Source organism: Cnephaeus nilssonii (assembly GCF_951640355.1).
Source record: "Cnephaeus nilssonii genome assembly, chromosome: 8".
Classification (NCBI taxonomy): Eukaryota; Metazoa; Chordata; class Mammalia; order Chiroptera; family Vespertilionidae; genus Cnephaeus; species Cnephaeus nilssonii.
The window spans coordinates 65,131,860-65,157,833 of NC_137079.1; the positions used below are offsets into that span (position 1 = coordinate 65,131,860).

At 36.7% G+C, this 25,974-nt stretch overlaps 1 protein-coding gene across 2 annotated transcripts in view; it reads left to right on the plus strand.

Moving 5' to 3' along the window:
• Nucleotides 1-273: 273 nt before the first annotated feature.
• KLHL1 (kelch like family member 1) overlaps nucleotides 274-25,974 on the plus strand; it is a gene marked incomplete at both ends in the record, with an annotated part of 354,832 nt that continues 329,131 nt past the window's right edge. For both annotated transcript variants that reach the window (XM_079778802.1, XM_079778803.1), the window contains one exon: nucleotides 274-773. In XM_079778802.1, coding sequence (XP_079634928.1) covers nucleotides 274-773 — 500 coding nt within the window. The remainder of the gene's footprint in view (nucleotides 774-25,974) is intronic.

A 25,974-nucleotide genomic window follows, 5' to 3' on the forward strand; every position in this document is an offset into this window, starting at 1 on the left:
GCTCCCCTCTCCAGCCTCTGCTTCCGGCCGCTGGGCTCCCCACGCGCAAGTCCTGCGGACCTGACCACAGCTGAGCTGCTCAGCTCTGCTGTCCGAGCTCCCGTGGTCGCCTGGCAGAGCGCGCATCCCGCCTCGCTGCGTCGGCTGCTGCTCCGGGTGCAGAGAGCACACCCAGCCTCCCTCCTGCAACCCCAGGCTCCACGGGCTTCCCCCGCCAGCTGGCCCGTCCACTCCCGCGCCAGCTGAGGTGCCTGAGCCGTCCTTGCATCAAGCATGTCGGGCTCCGGACGCAAAGACTTTGATGTGAAACACATCCTGCGACTCCGCTGGAAACTCTTCAGTCACCCGTCCCCGGCCCCAGGCGGCCCGGCGGGGGGCGGCTGCTTGCAGCAGGACGGCAGCGGCAGTTTCGAGCACTGGGGACCCAGCCAGAACCGCCTGCTCAAAAGCCAAGAGAAGGGCAGCGTGAGCACCTTCTGGAAGAAGCCTTCTTCTTCCTCCTCCACTTCGTCTTCCTCCCCATCCTCTTCCTCCTCTTCCTTCAACCCACTGAATGGCACCCTGCTGCCAGTGGCCACGAGGCTGCAGCCAGGGGCGCCCCGGCAGGGCACCCCACCGCCTGCCAGGACTCTCTTCTACGTTGAGTCCCTAGAGGAGGAGGAAGTGCCTGGCATGGACTTTTCTGGGCCGCACGAGAAAGGGCTGGTCCTGCAGGAGCTCAAAGTGGAGCCGGCCAACTCGAGCCAGGCAACAGGTGAAGGATGTGGACACAGGTACAGTAAGTCCCCATGGGACCTCCAAGCAGCTCCCAATTTCCCCTCCTTCCCCCCTCCCCTGTGTGCTTTGCTAATTAGTAAGTCTGAAAGGTTGCAGGTTGCAAATTTTGGTTAGGAGATGCCAGCAGGGTTTTTATTTCCCAAGTTGTAATCTCGTTAAAAGTTTGTTCATTTATTTCTATCGCTTTAAACACATTGCTTTCCTTTTGCAAGTCCTCAGAGTTGTCACCACAAATTGAACGTATATTCACTTTGATACATCTCTAGGTGGAGCGGTTCTCATGTTTCTGAGGATGTAGTATTCTGGCATTAAATTATATCAGTCTTCCAGTTATCTGATGTCAGGTGAAACGTGTTTAACCACCACTCAAATGCACCTTATATACTGGCCTGATAACTGGCTTATCAAGTTATCTGGGATCCCTGTGGCTTGAATCTATATTCCAGGAGGAATGAGGTGCACAAATGAGTAGCCTCCTGGACAGTGGCATTGCCCCCCCCCCCCACCTCCATACCTCCATGAAATAGTGTTATTCTCCATCCCAACTTCTTTTTTATCCTTCTTTACTTTTGCCTTGTTCAAAGTCTTAGAATTGAACTATTGCTGAGCCCATTGGCTTTCAGCTTTTCTGATTTGTTGCCTCAGTATGGGATTGTGTATCCTTACTAAGCAGGTCAACATTATTTCTTGTTTATTTCTAATGTTTTACCTCTTTGGGTAGAGTTCTACTTTTAAGACTTATAGAAAACCTTCACACACATGAAACTTCTTCAAAGTTTTACATTTTTGGAGAATGACTCATTACTCTGCAACAGATAATTACTAGGTTTGGCAAGTAGGGAGGATATCAAAAGATATGTATTTGTCTTATATGATATCAGGACACATTATTGAAGATAAATATATAGGAGAAACAGGAAATGATAATGAATATGTGAATAAAACTTAATTACCTATCAAATTAGAAACAGAAGCAACTTTTTAAACTTGGCTGATTGAATCAGCTTCTTGTGAATTGAGTCACAAATAAATACATAAAACAAAATAATATGTATGTGTACTTTAATTATGTTGACAAATGTTAGTTTAGAGATATAAAGAAATCCTTGAATTGCTTCACTTATATGGGTTATGTAGGTTTAAATTTGAATCTTAACAGCCTTGAACATAATCACAAAATAAATGTGAGATAATTATTTTAAAGAGGAAGTAGTTTAATTTGCATTTTTCAAGTATGTCAAAGTTTTTTTGTTTTTTCCCCCCACATATAGGAGATCAAATGTAAGTTTATTTATTACTCAAATAAGATATTTTACCAAGAAGGTTAGACTTTTGGGTACCAATAGCACCATGAAGTTATTTGATTTATGCATTCACTCGTTACCTGTAGTTTTAGACCTATTATTTTTTTTTAAATAAAATATGTTGGGTTTTACCCAGTTTGGGGTAATAATTCATAAACATTTACCAATTCACCTTATATATTTAAAAGACAGACAAAACATTTACTAATTGCTATTTTATTGAAATTGCTATATTGTGACTCAGTTCAATAAAAAAGTAGATGAATTATTTTGTTTTGTGATGTCTTCAAGTCAGCTTAAAATACTTAAAAAAAACAATTTTCTTTATAACAAATATAGTTATATCTAAATGAGACATATATGGCATGAGTAATTTCTGAAAGGCTTTCTTTTCAGTTGGAGGATTTGAAAATATTAATGGAATATTGACATAGGAAATTATAATAAAAAATAAAACCGATGACTAATAGCTCAGTTAGAGAAAACACCATCAGAATTAGCTTCCAGTCCCTATTTTTTTTTTTAATATACATCAGTGTTTTCATTCACAAAGAGTTGTAAGGGAAAAGTATTCTGAAAATAAGCCTAACACCACCTTAAATCATATTTACTATTGGAATAGAAGTCTCCTATGGGAATTTGTATATGTAAAATATTAAAAATCAAATTTTGTTTTATTTTTAAATTCTTATTAATGCTTAAATCCTTTAGATTAATTTAAATTTCTCACTGGACAAATAAGTTAGCACTGGTTTGTATTCTCAGGGGTATTGTATGTACCTAAACCTTCATAGAACATTGACTCTGTTATCATGATTGATTGAATTTATACTACTAAACTTGATAATTAGTCATAATCAATATTATATTAACAGGTGGTAAAAATAAGGTTCATTTCACAGAAGAGACAACATTTCCAAAATAATATACTGAATGGAAAATAATAAAACACAATAATCTGTAATGTTGATTTACTTTTGTTTCTATTATAACTTATGCAGCAAATCGAGATAATGTTTATAATGATGAATGAGTACGTAAACTATATAAACCCTGCACGATAATTTTGATTACTGGGGTCATTATTATATCATTGTACTGTGATGTCAGTGACTTGATATTTAGCAATTAGTTTTATCAAATCTGACTGCTATGCTAAAAAGTATGTTCACATATAAAGCAAGAGTTGGCCTCTTTTCTGTTCTCTTCCTGCATAGTCTGATCTTTCTATTCATCTGGTCTCATACAAGTTAGGAACATTGTTCTAGACAAGTATAAGCAGCTCAGTTGATTTAAGTTGTTGTTCAAACAACAGCTGAAGGATGCTCAGGGAAAAGCTGCCCATATTCTCAGAATTCTAGAAAGGTCAAATTATCGTGGAGGTGAAATATAAAGGCAGCAGGAAGACAATGGTAAACTAATTTGCTGCCCAAACCCAGCCTTTATCTTATTCCACACTGCCAGACATACACAAACAAATCTCAGTATTCTAATACCTCAACCATGATACCATTAAGAATTCTAACTTTTATAGTAATAGGCTCCTGACCTATGCTTTTAATAATGTTTCTCTACTGTCCACACTTAGTTGTTGGAAAGTGTATAAAATTCCAGCTATTCAGATCAGTATATGTATTTTGATATGAATATTTTTGTCCAAAATTTTATATGTAGTAAACTGAGAAACCAAAGAGAAATATTTATATTCTTTCAGTGTGTACAGATGTGAGTAAAAGAGAAATCATGTTTGACTGCTTACTTTTTTGATTTTCTAAATTCTTACAGAAGGCAGTCATCTGATTCCATGGTTTTAGTTACCATCCCTAAACTCTATATTTGCAACTCAAAACCTAGACTTCCCCCTGACCTGTGGTCTGACAAATCCACCTCTCTGCTTAACCTCTGCAGTGAATTTCACAGAGACAGGATATATGCATGTAGAAAATTGAGCTCATATTCTCCCTTCTGTCTTGCTCAAAGTCCTTCTTCTCTGTCATGGAGGATGGCTCTCTTTGCATTGGTTTGTGCAAACCAGAAATCTGGGTCTTACTTGCCCAAATCCTCTTCCCCACAATTTTCAGTATTTCACCTAGAACTGTCACTTTTATTTGAAAAATGCCCCCATATTTGTCCCACATCTCTCCATCCCCACTGTTTACACCAATTCTAAGATATTGTCCTCTTTCAACTCAACTGCCATCTGCATCATATTCCTTCATTAATTTTGCCACCTGTAATCCATTCTCCATACTAGAATTAATGGAAATTATTAAAAATATCTGAATTATTTTGCCACATCCCTGGCTCTCCTTCCCTTGATCTACAAAACATTTCTACCGTCCTCTGACCTCAATCCATACTTTGGGCATCGAGGCCCTGAGTGATTTGTCCCTTATCTGCTAGCAAGGCCCTTCAATCACCAACCTCCCCATCACCCTCTGCCTTCAAGACTCCATGTCTTTATCATTTTCTCTGCCTCTGGGCCTCACAAACTTGTTACCTCTCCTTGTATAGTGACTCCCCTTTTCTTAACCTACCCTTTTCTGAGTTTATTCCTATTCATCATTGAAATGTCTTGCATAAAGATCTGCACATTTCTCAGAGAAGCATTCATTAACTCTCCCAGGCAAATTTTTAACTTAAAAAAGATTTTGGAATATGCTATCCTCTTGTTTTATGTTCTTTGAGTAACTGCTACTGCTCTCTACTTTTTAATTTCTTATTATAGCTTATAGCCATATATGAATAGTTGTGTTGCTTTTGTTGTTTGTTATTAACTATAGTTGCCCAGTGGATAGGGTGTTTGTTTTGGTCATCATTTTATCTCTATCCCAGAACATGTAGTTACTCAATAAATGCTGTTGAGTGAATAAATATTTTTCATAATCATAATGAGTGACATTGATTACAACCTGGGTATTTGGCAGGTAGCATGTTGAATATTTATACTGTGTAATTTAATATTCAGAACCACTCTATGATTCTCATACAACTATATATCCCTTTGGTACAATGATTACATAAATGAGAAAACTGAGATATAAACAGGCAATTAATTTGCCCAGAGTCACAGACTTTTAAGTAATACAGCTAGAATTTTTTTGTGATTCAACTTTTTAATTTTTTTGTTTTAATTTACTTGTTCTTTTATTACAAAAGGTCTTTTGTACTTCGTTGAATGTATATCTTCTTTTTTTTCTTTATTGATTAAGGTATTACATATGTGTCCTTATCCCCCCATTGTCCCTCCCCCAACTCATGCCCTCACCCCCCTGGTGTCTGTGTCCATTGGTTAGGATTATATGCATGCATGCAATTCCTTTTACTTTTATTTTTTAATAAACTTACTGGGATGACATTGGTTAATAAAATCATGTAGGTTTGAAGTGTACAATTCTATATTATTTGTATATTGCATTGTTTGTTCACCACACACAGTCAAATCTCCTTCTGTCACCATCTATTTGACTCAGTTTACCCTTTACTACCTCTGCTGGACTTTTAGTATTTGCTATCTGATCCCAGACAGCATATTTTCCAGGCCACTTTGCCAACTCTTCTTCCCCTCTGCTTCAACAAATGGGTGGAACATAATAAAAGAGGATCTAACTAAGGTTATTATGAAGCAGTTCTTTTTATTCCCTTAGTGGAAGTTATGCTTGTTTGAATGTTTACATAGACTTATGAACATGATCTTAATGCTCAATGCCTGATAAGTCTCAAAGAAGACTTCTCAGCCCAAATTAGAAAACACAAGCTAAATTTCTGAAGTTTGATACATTTGTAGCATTTAACTTTATAATTAAACAAAAGTATGAGGGAATCACTTAGACAAGGTAAACAATTTAATTTTGGAGCCTAGCTTTGTGATAGAAAATGTGCTTCTGAAAGTCAGAACCTTTGACACAGAGAAATATCACAGAAAGACACATATGCCATTCGAACCTCATGGAAGTTGGTGGGACCTGAGCCAGGTATTTAAATTTTTAAAAATATGTTTTATTGATTTTTAGAGAGAGAGGAAGGGAGAGGGATAGAAATATCAATGAGAGAGAAACATCATAGCCCCCTACTGGGGATCAAGCTATAGCCAGGTGCCCTGACCTGGAATCGAGCAGGTGACCTCTTGGTTTCTGGGACAGGTATTTAAAATAAAAAAGAATCAGCCTTGCTTCAAAAGAGAAAACAATTTTTAAAATGGTAAAGAACTATTTTTCAGGAAAGTTGTTCTAAAACTGTGTTTCTGTGGAAGACTAAAATGAACTAATGTTCATGTTTCCCCACAACCCCAATTTCATAGTGGGGGAAAAACCAGCATGGGCTGATTTTACTCAATTTTATGTCTTTTTGGTAATTTATTCTAAACTTTGGAATTATACAGCCTATTGTTATTTAAGGCAGAACTAGCAAAGATTATAGTTGAAAGCTTTTTTTTTCCTTTTTACCTATTTCAGGATGGATTCATTAATATTACATGGCATTCTGCAAATAAGCCCACAATATTCAGGTGCCATCCCCTCTGAACATGTTTGCTTTAAGCAAACTAAGAAGATCATAAAGGAAAAAGAAATGAGACCACTAGGTTGAATTTGCAGGTACCCAAATCTCCAGAGCTATCTGAAAGAAATATGTGAATATAAATGCCAGATTACGTAATTACAACTCTTAATTATAATGAACTCAAAAGATCAACACTAACTGAAAGACCATATTCTGGTTTTCATTAATAAATTTCCAATGAATACTTTGTAAACTATATTATTGACCTCCTTTAGGTACTATTTTTAAATAATTTCAAAGTACTATAGAAATCTTCCCTATTCAATCAAAATCAGCTTTTGGTTAACAGAATATAATATTGATCAGATATTTGTTTCCATTGGTTTGTTTTTTCCAAGCCTCAAAGATAATTTGTGTATCTGGGGAAGATGCACTTCTAACATTTACATGTTAAGCACTGTCTTATTGATTTTGATTAATAGATCTATAGAATTTATAGAAAATTGAGATCTGCAGTATATTTTAGAGTTAAATCAAGTATCCGAACATGAAAATGTGCATAATTTTAAGCGGAATCTCAAAGTAATTAGATTCTATTTCCTTCCTTCTTTCCTTCCTTCCTTCCTTCCTTCCTTCCTTCCTTCCTTCCTTCCTTTCCATCCAAAATAACTTTAGGTGTGTTTTGGGAGTTGTAATAACAAATGCTCTTGAATTTACATATTAGTTTAAGCCAGATATTAATTTACCTTTCTGAATTTAAAATTGTGCTATTGAAAACATTAAAGAAACTATCTGATGCAAGCACAGATAATTTGAGAAGATTAAAGATGATTTTGAAGATCTTGTAAATCAAGTATAAGCAAAAAAAATTTAAAAAAATATATATATATATCCTATTGTACAATATAGATTTGATGCTAGCTACCTTTGCTGACTTCTCTGGCCAGGATTTAAAAACAGTTTGATCTAAGTGAGTGCTTATGAGAGCTTAACAAAAGTTATCTCAACCAGAGAGAATGTGCACTACGATTTTAAGATCCCAAGAAAAATCTGTTTTGAATGGTAAGCCTATGAGGCAGATCATTTTATATGAAGATCATGTCACAGAAATGTTTTTTTTTTTTAATTGATCTTAGAATCTTCAATAATAGTAAAGAGTGGAACCAATCTGTGTTAAATCTAAGTCCAAACTTTTCAATTCCTTTAGGTGGCCTTAGTTCAATTCTAATAACTGATTTTCATAGGAAATCTTTTAGTTCGATTTTTTATACTTGTGATAGTTTGCCCTGGTATATTATTTTGCACCTTTTCTCCTTAGTGATATTGCTAGATATTTGCTTATATAAATCAGCATTTTCATCTTAACTAAAATATGATGGAACAACAAATTTATATATATATATATATATATATATATATATATATATATATATATATATATTATAAAAAATAAAACGAACAAACTAGTCTTCCAACACTGTGATTGAATGAAAAAAGGGTGTGATGAGCCAAAGAAACTCACTGCATGGTATATTTCTCCTTAACATTTATCTATCTAAGTCAGATGAACTTGTCCATTGTTTTGATTATTTAATACTTTGAATAGAAATTTGATGCTAACTTGTCTTGAATCACATATTGAAGTCAAACATCTCTTTAGTTTGATATATAACATTCGCCTTGCCGAACTTGATAGTGAAATATTCACATGGAGTCTTTTGCTGCCTTTCTTTTCTCAAAAGATAAAAAACACACACACATACAAACAAGGAAGACAATTGTTTCAGAGAAAGATTTAAAAGAAGATTGAATAATTTTACAGTAAGGATTTCTATAAAGAAAGCTCAAAAGCTTATCATGTGAGTATATGGGACTTGTACCATGAGATAGTGGGAATCATCTCCATTGCCAATACTAGAGAAGAAGCAATATGGCCCATGAGTTTTACCTTAATGACACAGAAAGGAATGAGCTATGCGGTCTTCTTCTCTTTTTTCACTTGCATTTTACCAAATAACTTGGAAGCACAACTAAACATATTTCTCCCACAGGAAAAACAGCTCTATCTATCTTATTGTCCTAACAGATGTAAAATATTTGCATATAATAATTCTCCCTAAACAACAGCCTGAGATTTGTAAATAGATTTCTTATCAGAAGAATATGCTTTCAATTGTATAAGTGAAGTTGTATTATTGTAGAGTTTCTCAAAGGACAGTCCTTAAAATCTTTTCTGAATGTAAATTTACTTCTTATTTTCCTAAATTGACACATCTAAGTTGAAGACTCACTTGTATCTGTTCTTTTTCATATATTGTCTCTCATTATTTTATTTGCCTCATACCAAATTTTCATCTAAGTACACTAAAAATCGAAATTCTTATTCATCAGTAAACTCCAGAAAAATATAATTACAGAAACTGAAAATATGCATTATGTCAGTAATAGAAAATTACTAGTCTTAGAATAAAAATACTGCTAGCTTATGTATTTCTCTAAGTTAATATTGTTTGCCTTATTTTAATGTATTGGCACCCAAGGTTGCATGGAACAATGTAAAGAAAACTGGAATCAGCATCAGAAAACCTAAGCTTTTGGGTAAACTCTACCTGTATAGGAAAATGTTGCCATTGTTGCTTAAATTACTCTTTACCTCATTTTCTCATTGGAAGATGATGGGAGAGGGCAAGAAATACATTATAGCTAAAGCATTCAGGCCTTGCCACTACAAAAGAAGACAGTGGATCTTTTCCTGTAGTTGAATCAGCTTGACTCTTAGAATAGCGGCATGAATTAGACTGCACTTCTACTTAAGATACGAATTGAGCTCTATTTCAAACACTTAAGGTTTACTCTGAGCCAAATGTACCCCTTGTAAAAATTATTCTTTCACTCAGTGACAACTATTTTAAATCAGTTACTTTTTTCCAGACAATATGACAGCTTCCCAAGATAAAAATAGGTATAGAAAACTCCCTTTCTTCACAGAATAAAAAAAATAGTAGTAAAATTTAACAAATGAGTAATTATCAAAATTTAACTTGTGTTATATAAATTATGTACATATTAAAAGGGATTTTTCAAGGTACAAAAAAGAAAGGATCCTGATAAAGACCAGCATTTCTATATACAGTTTCTAATTAGAAAAAAAACAGCAAGTAAATTAGTATGAGTATGCCAGGATAAAATATCAGGTAATTTGGCTGGGGCAATAGGACATAGTCAGACAACCAGACCTTTTAGATCGTTTTAAAGACTAGATTTTACTTATGGTGGTGGGAAAACAATGAACCTAGCTGATGAGATTAAAACACTAGATTTGTTTTTCCTGTAAAGTATGTAAGTTGGACTAGAGAAAAGAGGGGTACAACTGAAAATAGAAAGATGTTAAAAGGCTAAAACAACAGTCCTAGTGAGGAACTATTACTAAGAAAAGAGACAGAAGGAAAGAAAACATTTGGAAAATAAAATGCCCCAACTGCCAATTAATTGAATGTTTGATTGTAAAAGAGGTGGACAGGTAAGAGTCCTAAAAATTTCGATGGGCAAATTAATGGATATTTTGTTGTTGTTGTTCTATAAAGTGGATTATGCAGGAAACTGAAGGGAAGAAAATGATTTCTGTTTTGAACAATCTGAGTTTAGAAAGTAGTTGATATAATTATTTTAATTTTTAAAAAGTCCATGTGGAATAGTGGCAGAGGGGTAAAAGAATATAAAAGTTAAAATTTAGGAAGTTGTAGTAGAGAATATGTTGGGTCTTAAGATTTCACATGAAGAATAGACCTGAATAGTGACAGCACCAAATATATGGCGATGAGAATGAGTTAGTAACTTGAGATAAAAATGTGGAATTGAAGGAATCAGGAGCAGGGCTACCCTGTATGATGAATCATTTATAAAAGTTGAATATGCCCAGTAATATAGTTGGATTTGATGGGTCTCAATGTCTTCAATGATTAGAGGGCATAAAAACAGCAATATGAGGTAAACTAGGGCAAGCAGCTCACTTGAGTCTTCAGAGATGAAAGGACTTTGTTTCTTGAGGATTCAAGGCCCAAAGAATAGGTGCCCAAATGCAGTGGAAAATATTTCTAGACACTACCTCCAGGTGCCAGGGTTGTGAGGACTCTGAATAACCTATCAAATGAGAATGGTGCAAGGGAAGCAAAATGATGTATGAAAAACTTGAAAGGGATTATGCAAGTTTCAGATTGAATCTCAGGAAAATCAGCTAAAGCAAGAGTATGTGACTTTATGTAAATGAGGTTATAGATGATCAGAATGAGTAGTGAGGCTTGCATTTCTGCATGATGGTCAAGGATGATAAGGGATGGGTATGAGTGAGAATAATCGAATGTAGTTCCATATGTGCCAATGGTGAAAAATTGGTAGATTTGGGTTTATTTTTCAGGTGATCTCAGAGAGGTTGATTTTGACCAGCATATATTTCATCAAACATTTGAGAGACTTTTTTAATGGGTGGGATTTTGGACTGTCATCATGAACAGGCCCAATGCAACATTAATATTATTAATTATTAATAATTAAACAATAATCAATTGTTAATAATTACACATTATGAATTATTAAAAAGACAAAGACAGTACAGAATGAAACCAAGAAGCCTTCTGAACCCGGTCCACATAGAAGAAGCTGGCTTTGAATAGGATTGTAACTATAGAACATAAAAAGTTCACGTGATCTGTAAAGGGACCTCTTTTACCCAACACTAGGAACAAGATGCATCTTGGAAAGCTAAGAAATAGAAAAACACTTCCAGCTTAAATAATTATATCTCCAATGAGTTTCATAAAATTTATAAAAAGCTATATATAATTACAAAGCTCAGAAAATACTTAAACTAAATATGCTTTTGAAACTTATTAATTTGAGGTGATAAATAACTTTCCCAGAGAGTGTGTAAGACTTCTGAAATATTCAACACATTATTTTAATTGAAAGGAAGTCTATTGGAACCAAGAAGGTAATATCAAAAACTTGGGCCTCAGGGAACTTAATAGTATGTGTTGTCAGCTCTACTTCAAAATAGTTTTTCACTATTCACACACATACCTATATATTCTCTGTTGAGTTTAATATATGAATAAAAATGATTTCTATATTAATTCTTCAAAAAATGTCTGAGTAGCTTTATATTTCACTCACATGTATCCAATTTTACACTAGGTTGGAGAATTACGTTGGTCTAGGAGCTGAGAAGTAAGCTAACCAGAGTGAACTGATGTAATATTATCAAGCTATCCATATACCAGATGTCAGAGGAAAAAATCATATCTGAAAATTCAATGATTGTCACCATCTCAGTATCCTTCTTATTTTTATTGACTATAATTATATTATGAAGTTAAATATGACTTTCTTTTAAAAACTATTACATTTTAAATGTGCAAATAAACTAACTGAATATACAAAAATAAACTGGAAATTATTTTGGAATTTGTTTTCTTCAGAAAAAGAAACTCTGTCACTTAAAAATGTAATAAAAAGAATGTTCCTCTTGAAATTATAAAGGTATAGTTTATTAAAATTTAAATTATGGAAGCTTTATGATAAGGTTAATCTTTCTCAATAAGAGTTATATCTAAACTATAAATTATATAATGTTACTCAAGTCATTATTAATCAGATAAATGGCTTGAATTTTTATAATGATAATATTCAGGGTAAAAATAATTAAGAATATTTTATTGTTGATTAAAGTATCTTTTGCTTTATTTGAGGGTGGGGGAGGTGAAGCAATCAGACAATACCTAATGATATAAAAACACATAAGTTTTTTAAAATTTAGAAGTACAAATCTACACTAATAAAGGAGAAACATGCAAATTGACCATTCCTCCGCTATGCCCACCAGCCAATCAGGAGTGAATATGCAAATTAACCCAACAAAGATGGCAGCGGCCATGGAGCTGGATCGAGCAGGAGGCTTGGGTTGCCCCTGGTGGCGGAGGAAGCCAAACTTCCTGCCCACCCTGGCCACTGCTGAAGGAGGGGCTGGAAAAAAAAAAAGGAGGGGCTGGGAGCTTGGGTCACTGGGGGGTGTGGCCAGCCTGAAAACAGCCATCAGCCCCTCACCCAGGCTGGCCACGCCCCCCCAGCTGGGACCCTCACCCCATGAGGGCGTGGCCAACCTGGGTGAGGGGCTGATGGCTGTTTGCAGGCTGCCCAGGCCCGTAGCCCAGGCTGCCCCATGCCTCAAGGGAAGCCCCACCCTAATCTGGGACACCCTTCAGGGCAAACCATCCGGCCTCCACCCATGCACCAGGACTCTACCTATACTAATAAAAGGGTAATATGCTAATTAGACTGGGAGAACTTCCAGGAGACCTTCCAGACATTCTTCTGGACAAAGCCATGGTGGCGGGGCCAAGCTAGAGGCGGTTAGAGGCCAAGAGGGGAGGGCAGTTGTGGGTGATCAGGCCAGGATGGGACGGCAGTTGTGGGTGATTAGTCTGGTTGGGGGGGTGATTGGGGGTGATCATGCTGGCAGGGAGGCTGTTGGGGGTGAGCAGACAAGCAGGGGCCCAGTTGAGGGCAAGCAGGCTGTCAGTGGGGGTCAGTTGGGGGTGATCAGGACATCGGGTGGGGCAGTTTGGGGTGAGCAGGCCAGCAGGTGATGCAGTTGGGAATGAGCAGGCCAGAAGGGGGGGCAGTTGGGGGTGATCAGGCTGGCGGGGGGGGCATTTGGGAGCAAGCAGGCTGGCAGCTGGGGGCAGTTGGGGGCGAGCAGGTCCACAGGCAGAGTGGTTAGGGGCAATCTGGCAGGCAGGCAGGTGAGCGGTTAGGAGCCAGCAGTCCCGGATTGCCTATTTAGGCCTGATCCCTGTAAACTGGCAGTAGGACATCCTTTGAGGGGTCCCAGATTGGAGAGGATGCAGGCCAGGCTGAGGGACACCCCCCATATATGAATTTTGTGCACTGGGGCACTAGTTATTAATATATATCCTTCAGAAGTTAAAGGACTAGAAGTTAAGGAACACTCATTCTCAATGCTTGTTCATCAATAGAAGACTGATAAGAAATCATTTTATATTCATCATGTAAAATATGTTATATAAAACATATCTATATAACATGTCATGTACTAGTAAATATATATCAAAGTATGTAAAAAATATACACATAAGAAAAGAATGAATAAATATAGAATGTTTCAGATAACACTAGGGTTCAATGCACAAGCAATTCATAATTTGTGTGAAATGTGTTAAAAATAATGCGAGATATGATTACAATACAATAAATATTAAAAAACAAAAAAATTCTCCACATGCATGTTTATATGTGTAAATGCCTTTGTAGGTTCAGAGAGAATAACATGGCTAATCAAATGCCACAGTTTTACATTTGTTAACTAAAGATTATAAGATTGTTTTCTATATTCATTATGTGTGCATTGAACTTTATTGCTATTTATGTTTTAAAATTAATAATCTAGAAGTTGCAAAAAGTTAATTTATAAAATATTAACTTCAAAAATAATGCCTGTAATCAATGTCAACATTTGGTCTAAGCGTGTAAGAAGTATTCAAAAGAGAGCAATGCAGACAGGCGCTGCTTAACCAAGGGGTATGCTCTGAGACATTCATCCTGAGGAAATAACTTCCCTGTGTGAACATCATAGAGGGCCCTTCTACAAACCTACTGCAATTGTATGTGCTAACCTTTTATGCGACTGACAGCACAGTGCGTTTGTTTACACCAGCATCACCACAAACAGGTGAGCAATTGTAGTGTGAGCACTGACAATTAGATTTACTTTTTGTAATGCACGTGCACGATAAGCTAGGTCGCCCAGGCACCCACTAGAACCAGACATGCGTTTCAGAGAAGCATCAGCTTCAGCTGAGGCTAGCTCACAGGGCCAGCCAGAGGAGGACATAAAGAGCCAGCCCGCCTCCCCCCACGGAGGCTCCTTTGGTCAGTAACTGACCATTTGGGCTGCTTTTTTTTCTCTTCCCACCTTTAAATTTTCACTCCTGTATTTTAAATTCACCAATACAGAGTGAGCCTGTGAAACGCTCTAGGCACACATCCTGGACTCCCAATAAAAGCAGAACCCCAGGCCCATGTTGGCTCATTCTTTCTCTTCCCTTACCATGTATTGCACACGTTAGGGCCTGTAATGAATAAACTCCTTTTCCTTCAAAATTCCCTAATGGTTATTGTAGAAGAGTGTCTTGCAATTGTAGTAAGAACCACTAGGGTCAGCTCAATAGTAACACTGGCTTAGAAAGGCCAGAGGTGTGTGAGACGCTCACTGAAAAGCCCAGGTAAGTGCCCTCAGGCATTTCTAGGCAATAGCATTACTGTCAACAAACTGAGATGGCACAATTCAGTAATACAGAGCTGAGCAAAATAGGTTTAGTTTGTGTGGAAAATAAAACAATAATTAATAAATAATAATACAAGAATAAACCCTTTTTTGTGTATTCACAACTGTAAACTGACTTTTGTCTCACCCTGTACATTGACCAGGCTAAGATCTAATGAAGGGCTATGAAAGAAGTTTTAAACCCATTATAATCTATGGGACCATCATCATCTGTATAGTCTGATGTTGCCCTCAATGTCCTTATACTGACTATAACTCTATTGTCATCTATTGGCCATTTATTTACATCAAAGCTGCATGGAAAATAATGTGAGGAGAGATAATAAATCAAAACTATGTAACATAGTAGATAAATAAGAATATAAAATATCCTAAGTTACTAATTTAGCCTTGTAAAATGAGTTTAGGAGTCTTCCATCCTTTTGTTTCTTTTGGTAGTTTTTTTTTGTTTTAATATATTTTATTGATTTTTAACAGAGAGGAAGGGAGAGAGAGTTAGAAACATCGATGAGAGAGAAACATCGATCAGCTGTCTCCTGTACACCCCCCACTGGGGATGTGCCCACAACCAAGGTACATGGCCCTTGACCGGAATCGAACCTGGGACCCTTCAGTCCGCAGGCCGACGCTCTATCCACTGAGCCAAACCGGTTTCGGCTCTTTTGGTAGTTTTTTTGTTTAACTCACTTTTCTATGCATTGTGGATGTGTTTTTTTTTAATCTTATGTAGTTGTCTATGTGTTTTTGTATTTACTAAACTCCTTTAAAAGGATTATTCTGAATTGTTTGTCAGACAGCTCATAGATCTCCATTTTTTAGGCCTGTTATTGGAACTTTATTAATCAGGCTCATCTGACTATTTGTGCTGTTTGTATCCTTGCATTGACATCCACATCTGAGTTAGTCTCCTCTTCCATACGTTACAGGTCTGGTTTAGCAGAGAAAGACCTTCACCGGCGTGATCAGTTCGGTGTCCTGGACGTGTCAGCTGATCTTGCGCAGGGCCACTGCCCACGCTCTGAGATTGGAGTGGAGTGGGGAGTAGCGTTACCGGCTGAGCTCCACAATTGGGTGGCCTGATGGTTGGGCTCTGTGTTCAATTATGGCTGCTGTGTGGGCTCTCTGGTTAGATGGGGCTGCTGACTATGCTCGGGTAGGGCCACTTAGCTGGGTTCTGTGGAGTCACAGGCTGTGTTCTCTAGCAAGGTGATGCTACTAGTTAAATTTGCAATTGCATGGGGCTTCAGGCTGGGCTCCATAATTGCTCCTAGTCAGGTGGGTCTTCAGGTTCTACTGCCCAATCAGAGGGTGCCACTGGCTCTGCCTCAGGTTTTGGCAGGACCACAAGCTTGGCTTCACAATTGAGTAGGCCGTTGTTTATTTTTCCCTGCTATTCAGGTTACTTTCTGAGCTTTCTGATTGGGCAGGGCCTCAGCTGTAACCTGAAGTTAGGTGGGGCTTAAGACTTTACTTCATAGTCAAGCATGATTACTAAGGAGCTCCTAGATTGGTTGAGGCTGCAGTTTATGTTTCATGATTTAGTGGGGTCACCAGCCAAGGTTCTTGTTTGGACAAAGCCACAGTCTATGTACAACAATTGAGCAGGGTCATAGGCAAGCTACATTGCTGGGTGGTGTTATAAGCTGTACATCAGCCAAGTCCCAAGCTGCCCAGGGTCACATTCAGGCTTCCTGGTTACTCAGGGCCAGGGACTGTGCTCAGCAGTTGGGCAGGCTGCTGGCTTGGTCCCCTGCCCACGCAGGTCTATATGAAGGACTGCTTGCATTTTCTGACCAGGCTTCCTGGTAGGATGGGATGGAGGCTATGTTCACCAGTTGCATGAGGGGCAAATTTGGTCTCCTACCCTGGTGGGCTGTAAAATGTGTTTAGCAGTTAGGTGGAGCTTTGAACTTGCTTCCCTGACCTGTGGGTCAAATGAATGAGTTTCATAGCCAGTAGAGGCTGTTGGTTGGAGACTCAAATTAGGCAGAACTGCCATCTGAGTTCCCTGTGGACAATGGGGCTACTTTCTCTGTTCCATACATAGTCAAAGCCAATGTCTGTGATCTTTGCTCGGTGCTGCTATAAGCGAGGACTTGGTCTGCCAAAACATGAGCAGTGCTTTCTGTAAGCTCCACCCCTTTCTTTGTTGCTGTCTGATCCCTAGAGGTTGAGCCTCACAGATTCTCCCTCATCTTTGGGAGACGAAGCCTGGATGTATACCTTGGGCTCACTTTTCCCACTGGAGAAACTAGGCCCAGGGGAATGCTGTTGGTGAGGTACTGTGCTGACCTGGGGGAGAGTTGATGCAGTTAAAGTGAAACTGCCCCTCTTACCCTTCTAAGGTCCTTCTCAGTCTTTATGGTCCAGGATGGGGCTTTAGCCTCACCCTTGGGTTCTAGAATTTTCACAATGGTATCTGGTCTATGGATAGCTGCTAGTTAGTCTTCTTGGAAGCAGGACTGAAGTTGGAAATGGCCTATGTTGCCAACTTGATGACATCACTCTCCCCAACTTTTCAAATATTATCAAAACAATCTTTTTTTTTCAAAATAATTGAAAGAGAATTAAGAGTGTGTATCTCATCCAATGCAGCAATATCAACTACTTAATATTACATATACATAGTATAAAGTATAATGTTAAAAGAGTACTGTGTATATTTCAAATGAAATTTTCTAGTTAAAAGATACTGCATATTCAAATCATGCAAAGCAAATTTATGGAGTCTAGTATATTAGAAGGGAAAATTGGCCTCTACTCTTAAATCTGTGTCTTCCTGAATTACATGAGATTTCCAAGTCTGTCTTCTCCCCCTCGCATGCATATTTATCGAGGAATCATGGCAGAGTATCTGAAAGCACTTGGAGACTTAAACAAATAAAACCATAGCAGTTGAACGAGGAATGTCGGTAGTATGGCCTATAATACCAGAGTTAATGAAACTAGATTGAAAATGCTTGTAACATGTCACTTTTTCCTATTAGACAGAGCTGTAACTAGGTTTTAATATTGTCATGTGTAATTTGCTAGAGAGATTTTATATAGAACTTTATTAGTAAGCCATGCAACAGTGCAACCAATATTGCATAATAATATTTTATTAATAGTTATTGTTGTTAATATCTTACTAAGCGTGACATAAATTAAACATAGTATTATAAGGTTCAGTACTATCTGCATATTCAAGCATCCCCTGGGATTCTATACCCTGCAGATAACAAGGGACTACTGAATCTTTCATAATATCATCTTGCCATTAAGATAGTATTGCAACTAGAATATTTTTATTTAGCCTATTTTTGCTTTAATAATTCAGTTTTGTCCTCATTGAGGTTAGATAATGTGGCAATTGATTCTTGTCATTATTTTGCTTCCTTGAAAATAAACTGTACTGATAAATCTGCTGCTAATCACATCCCTCTCCTACTTGGTATGTGAGGTCAAGTTACAGTACACAGAGCAAATAAGTTTTCCTCTGCTTTCAATTTTGCATCTGCTTTTTATTTTTGTTTTTAAGTCCTACTACAGCAAAGTCTCATTACAGCAAATTCTTTTCAGGATCTTACACTTGGAAGGTTTTTCTTGTTAAGTAGAAACCCAGTTCCCCAAATTGTGTGGTTCTGAAAGGTCATTCTGAATTTCTGCCTAAAGACACGGATGGAAAGTTCTCAAACGTGCCATCGTGGATACTAATTACACTAGAAGTGAATCACCTTATTGAGAATGCCTTTAAGGTTCCAATTTAGGAATTACAGGACAGCCATTTTTGCTCCCAATAACATATTTGGCCTTGGAACCTGAGACTCAATTTACACAGAATTAGGAACAGGATCTAAACTAGCTCCAAATACCTGTTGGCTTCTGCTGTGACCTGTGGAATCTAGATTATACTTTTGGTTAAAATAATTTTCCCATTCTTCACCTACAATAAGCCATGTTATGATTGATCTCCTTCAAATCTATCTTGAAATAATCACAAAATAGTATGATATTTTTAAGGAATATTGCTGCTGGCAGCAAAAAAGAGGAAAGAGAGAATGTGTCATGATATACAAAGAAAGTTACAAATTCATAAACTATCTCTGAAAAATAAATAAATAACTTTAATATCCTGATAGAGCCAACTTCATGGGCATGCAATCTGCCATTCTCTCAGGGACTTGAGCTCAGAAGAGTCCCATGTTTGGTTTTAATGCTCTACGGTCTCCCCATTGAAACTCCTAACAATGTTGAACAAGGGGCCCTTAACTTTCATTTTGCACCGAGTCCCATAGTTATATAGTCATTTCCTGGTAATCCTGCAAACGTAAGTAGAACAAGTCTTTCTTTCTCTTGGGTCTTACATGTCTTTAATTTTACTCTGGAGAACTCTGCCAATCACTGCAAAACTAGTATTTTAAAATTATTGCAAGAAGCTCTCTCAGAAAGAATCCCAAAATCTCAGGACCTTCCCAAATTTCACTCAGAACTTGTAACTGATACTACTGATTATGTTGAGTAGATCAAGATAATGACTAAAGCAATACTTTTAGAGCAGTAATTAGGCATTTAATCACTCTCCAGGCTTCATATATTAATACCACATCAGAGCCATTGAACCAGGAACTTAAAAAGCAAGATGTCTATGCCGAGACATAAGGAAGAAACTATGTTTAGTAACATTGGGGACTGGGCAGAGGGTATGGCCATGGAGATTTATTAAATTCACTCTTTTCCCACTTATGTTGTCATTAATTCTCTTAGCTAAATCAGCATTTCAGTGAGTTGAAATACAGGTATAATTCTTTACTTTGTATATTTTGAGTGGTATAAGAGGAAAAACAGATAGGCATGTAGAAAAAAGGGTAGCAGTTATAGGTTTGCCAAGAAGGCAGAGAGGGAGGAGTGACAGGCATAAAAAATGATGTCCTAGCCTCACTTGAGCAGTGGAGGAGTCACACAAGTTGCCTTGTAAAAATGACATTTTCCTAGTTTTCCCTGAAATAAGTCAAAGTACACTCAAAGTAAAATGGCTCTTTCTGCTTTAGATGGAGAACTTTATTTTAATGTCTCACAGCTTAATTCTAAACCTTTGGAAACACAATCTACCTGAAAGCATTGACATGTAAAAAAGGGAATTTTCTATTTTGATCTAAATGAATCTAATAATTTTACTGGATGAATTTTTGCCTTCTTTCCAAGCAATCCCATTTTCTCAAATTCAATCCAGTCAGCGGAGATTGAGTCAATATATTCTTATATTTAAAAAAAATAGAGGATTGCATTATATTTCTTTTACATAAATCAGACAATTCATAGATGCACTATGATGACCTCTCTGCCTTCTATAAGAGGATTCATTTCCACATAATATCTTCTTTAAAGAATCTAATTTTCTCAAGTTAAAAAGAATGACGAGTAATTTGAAATAAAATTAGTTCTCATGATTGGTAAAATTAAACATAGTTTCTGGTAATGCTTCAGTAAAATATGTAATTCCATAATCAGATATGAATGTTATCCTCAAATAATGCCATGGGAGAAATTTCTATTTAGTTAAATATTCAAGGATATTAATTAACTTTATATACCTATAATCCTGATAAAATATATATGCCAGTTCACAGTATGAAGTTAGTTCTAAATGCCATATGGCTTTTTTTCCTTAGCCATCATATTCCAGTCTTTGATAACACCCCCCCCACCCCAAGGATGATCAATCCATATATGGTAATGCTCTTTGCCTAGGATATAATTGCTTCAAAATACCATAAGAAACAAAGCCATAAAATACTTTGTCAAAAGCAGACTAATGTCAAATATGAACTTAAATTTGTTAATAAAAATTACTTTAAGTTCTACCAAATTAAGTAACGCCTCCCCCCATACATACTTTCTGTGTCAAAACATTTTTCAGTGAGGCAGATGTTTCAGGACATCAAGAAAAATAAAATGAAAAATAGGATATTTCTGTTTCTTTTTAAAAATAACTACAGTGCTTATGAATAGCTAGATTTTACCCCTTATTTCCTTATCTATCTGGAGGTAAAAGTTTTTGGTTCCTTGATTTTATCCTATGTCGTTTTGAGACATGTAGGATTATGATAATTTATCTCTCATTCCATCTGTTACAATGAATTGGCTATTATATCCCAAAACTTGTAACTCTATAATCCAGGCTTCAATATATTATTTTATTGGCTTTTGACCATCAAGTATTTTGAGTAGCTATACATTAAAAAGAAGTATTTTGGAAACAGAAGTTACAGTGTGCAATGGAGAAGAGAGAGACTTTGGTCATTTAAATAAAGTCTTCACTCAATTGAATTACTATAGCATAGATAGATATCTGCTGATCAAGCCATATATTTGAGTGGCAACTTTTGGAGTTTGAGAGAGACAATGCAGTGACTAGTGAAGTTAAAGAGAATTGAGGATACTGATTTTCTCTTTCTTAGAAGTCTGAGCAAGAGCAAATGTATCAGACTGTCAGCCAAGTATACGTAACTAGAGAGAGAAAAGTAAGATTAACAAAGAAAACAGGAGTAACAAAGATAAAGAGAAGTAATGTGTTCACAGAGGTAAGGGGTGACAACCTACAAAAATAGTCTAAGACTCTCATTTTATGAAACTTGGCTGTGAGAGATTTTAAAAAATATTTATAGAGCTTACTTGTGAAAGTGTCATGTAGAATTAGATGAGGCCATATTTGTATGATCTTATGTCAAAACCAACAGTTCCTTTGAGAGGAGCTGGTTCAATACAAAAAAAAAAAAAAAGAAGATGAATTGAAAACTCAGGTTCTAACAAACAAATGGATGCATTCCTGAGACAGATAGAAGAATTAGGATCTGAAAGGAGAGTGAAAGCAGCCCAGGGAATGATGAAATTAGTTGAACAATTAAAATAAGACAGAAAATTGCTTAGATCTATTAGCTCAACAATTGAAGTTTTGATGCCAATTAAAACAAAATGAAAGTTTATAAGTGCATGGAGACTTTTTTCATAATAGGAAATGCCAAGTCTGGAAAGATTATCATTTTATGAGAAAACAGCACATGGACTCTGCATAGATCTTATAGTGAGGATTAAAGAGGATCAAAAAACAAGAGAAAGTCATACAATCACAGAAGCAAAAGTTGGGGCAGAAAATCAGATAGAACGTTCAAGGAGAAAGAAAAGAAGGGGCCTGATGATAAAAATAAAATAAAAATCTAGTGTGAAGTTCAGATACTGAACTAAAGGAAAGTGATACAAAAAATGAGATGAATGAGACCTGTAAAGATATAAAATCTCAAGGTGACACTCAGTCCATTAAAAATTTACGTGGCAAAATCTTAGATCAAGCAGAGGACTATGGTTTAAAGAATTGAAATAATACTGAAAATAGCATAAAGTAAAGAATAACAGGTGGTAGATGGGCAAAGGGGAGACAAATGGGGACAGAAAGAGACTGCTCTGGGCAACAGGCATATGATGCAGTGAGCAGATGATGTTTCATTGAGTTGTACACTTGAAATTGGTATGGTTTTGTGAACCAATGTCACCCCAATAATTTAATAAAAATAAGTGCAAAAAAGCTATAGTGGAATAGAAAAAGTATAGAGCTCAGTTTGCCAATAAAAAATTAATTCAGGACTGATGTGACCTATAGGATTACAGAACACACATTAATGGATATATACCACTGATAACTTAGGTCCTGTGTCATATTTTTCTCTCTAAAATGTTTAAGGAAATATTACCTAAACATGTGGCTCTATTAGTTTATAATTGCAAATTTACTCTCTTGAATTTTGAAAAGAGAATTAAACATTAGTATTCATGTGAATCAGAATACTTGAGATTACTTCCTATTTTTACCTTTTTGTAAATAAATAAAAATATATTTGGCTTTCAGTTACAAAAAGAAATTATATTGAATTTAATTTGTTTGACTAGTGATAGAAGAAACCACACTACCTACGTTTTCAATTTTTTGTATTTTCTAAATTTTGAATTGGAAGTAGAATATATGTATACCTGTCAACATTCTTTCTCACATTCCCTATTATAATTAGACTAGTAGCCCAGTGCAAGAAATTTGTGCATGTAGGGGGGGAGTATCCCTCAGCCCGGCCTGCACTCTCTTCAATCTGGGACCCCTCAGGGGATGTCCGACTGCCAGTTTAGGCCACAGGGATGGGGCCTAAACCGGCAGTCGGACATCCCTCTTACAATCCAGGACTGCTGGCTCCTAACTGCTCACCTGCCTGCCTGCCAGATCGCCCCTAACCATTCTACCTGCTGGCCTGCTCACCCCCAACTGCCCCCCCGCTGGCCTTCTCACCCCTGACTGCCCCCCCTTGCCAGCCTGATTGTCCCCAACTGCCCCCCAAGCCAGACTTCTAGCCCCCCATTGCTCCCCCGCTGGCCTGCTTGCCCCCAACTGTCCCCCCACAAGCCTGCTTGCCTCCAACTGCCCTCCCCTCTTGGCCTGATCACTCCTAGCTGCCTCTGCCTCAGCCCTGCCACCATGGCTTTGTCCAGAAGGATGGCATATTACCCTTTTATTAGTATAGATATTATCCAAAATTATAGCTAAATCACATATGGTTGTTAACAAAATTAGCTATATTTTATCAAATGCTTTCCATGTACACTACACTGAGCCTTTACATAAATCATGTTATTTCAATGTTATTTCATCTGCAACTAATATCTATGGGATAGGTAATATTGTTATTTCATTTTTCAAATGAGAAAACAGGCCCAGCTATATCACAAAGCCCAATACTTGGTAAAGATAAGGTTATAAAATAGGTATTCACACAGGTGTGTGTGTGTATATATATATATATATATATACATATATATATATATATATACACATACATATGTATATATCCTATATAATATCCTATATAATATAAGTCTAATATGCTAAGTGTCCTACTGTTTGTTCAACCATTTGGCCAGTCACTATGACACACACTGACTACCAGGGGGCAGATGTTCCAACCGGTAGGTTAGCTTGCTGCTGGGGTCTGGCAGATCAGGACTGGGCGAGATGAGCCAGACACGCCCTGGAGCCCTTCTGCATACACGGTGGGGTCCCTCAGCCTGGCCTGCACCCTTTTACAATCCAGGACCCCTCGGGGGGTGTCAGAGAGCCAGTTTTGGCCCGATCCCCACAGGCCAGGCCGAGGGACCCCACCGGTGCACAAATCCGTGCACTGGGCCTCCAGTGTGTATATATACTCCAGTATGTATATACATATATACAGAGAGAGAGAGAGAGAGAGAGAGAGATTCCATTTTCCAAAATTTTACTTTTCATTTTAACACAAGATAATTTATATATCCAATTACTGATCACCATTTAAATTTTGGCTCACAAAAGAAAAGGGCTCCAGTCACAATTTATTTGATTTAAGAATAAACCTATTTCTTTGAAATTCATTTGCTATCTGAGCAATGTGTATTTCTATAAAAAAAAATGGACTATTGGGAAGACTACTGAACTTATTGTATATCTAATGTTCTTGTTCTATTGGTAAGTAGGTTTTCTACACTTGTTAATAGTACTGTTGACCAGTTAGAATCTAGTTACGTGAGTAGCTCTTATAGATTCTGAATTATTTATGAATTATGGCAAGTATTAAATCTTCCAGGACCTAATTGAAAACAAAATAAAAAAACCTGGCTTTCAAATTTGTCTTAATCATTCACAAGCTACTTATTTAAGGTAAATTTACTCTCACTGTTCTATATTTTCTGTTTTGTTAAATGAGGGCTTTTAAAGATTTAATTTCAAAGGATACCATAACCCTAAAAGTTCATGATATTATATTAAATTTCCACATTTTTTAGTCATAATATTTTTTTTTTTTATTTCTATAGCTATACTTTACTAATTTTAACAGAAGGTGGTCACAGGCCACAGTCAATTGTTTACATTTTTACCTTAACCTTGATGTTTGATCTATTTGACTTGAGTGTCTTTCATTAACCTGCTGGGGTTGCTTAACGTGCAGTTATGTGATTGCCTTGTATTACTCTGTATAATGCAGGATTGAGAAAGGAGAAAATAGAAAAAAAATAAGACTTTTGTTTTTCTCTATTTTAATCAATTTTTTATTTTTCAATTAAAATTGAAAGTTGACATGCAATATCATATTACTTTCAGGTGTATACCCCAGTGATTAGACATTATATAACTCACTAAGTGATCATTGTAATAAATCTCATACCCATCTGACACTATACATAGTTATTACAATATTGTTAACTATATTTTCTATATTTTACTTTACATCCCCATAAGTATTCTGTAACAACCACTTTGTAGTTTTAATCCTTTCTCCTTCCTCCATCCCCCCTCCCATCTGGCAACCATCAAAATGTCCTCTGTATCTATGAGTCTGTTTCTGTTCTGCTTGTTCATTTGTTTTATCTTTTAGAGTCAGTCATTGATAGATGTATATTTATTATTCATATTTTTTTATCTTTTTTTTTCTTCTTCTTCAAGAAGATCCTTTAACATTTTAGTAATACTAGTTTGGTAATGATGAACTCCTTTTTTTTTTCCTTCTGGGAAGCTCTTTCTATGTCATTTGATTCTAAATGATAGCTTTGCTGGGTAGAGTAACCTTGGATGTAGGTCCTTGCTTTTTGTTACTTTGAATGTTTCTTGCCAAACCTTTCTGCTCTGCAAAGTTTCTGTTGAGAAGTCAGCTGACAATCTTATGGGAACTCACTTATAGATAACTAACTGCTTTTCTCTTGCTTCTTTTAAGATTCTCTCTTTATCTTCAACTTTTTGCATTTGAATTATAATGTCTTGGTATGGGCCTCTTTGCATTCATCTGTTTGGAACTCACTATTCTTTCTGGATATGTATGTCTATTTCCTTCACAAGGTTAAGAAGGTTTTCTGTCATTTTTTTCAAATAAATTTTCAATTTCTTTTTCTCTTTTCCTTCCAGCACCCCCATGATGTGATTGTTGGTATGCTTGAAGTTGTCCCAGAGGCTCCTTGCACTATCTTAAATTTTTTCATTCTTTTTTATGT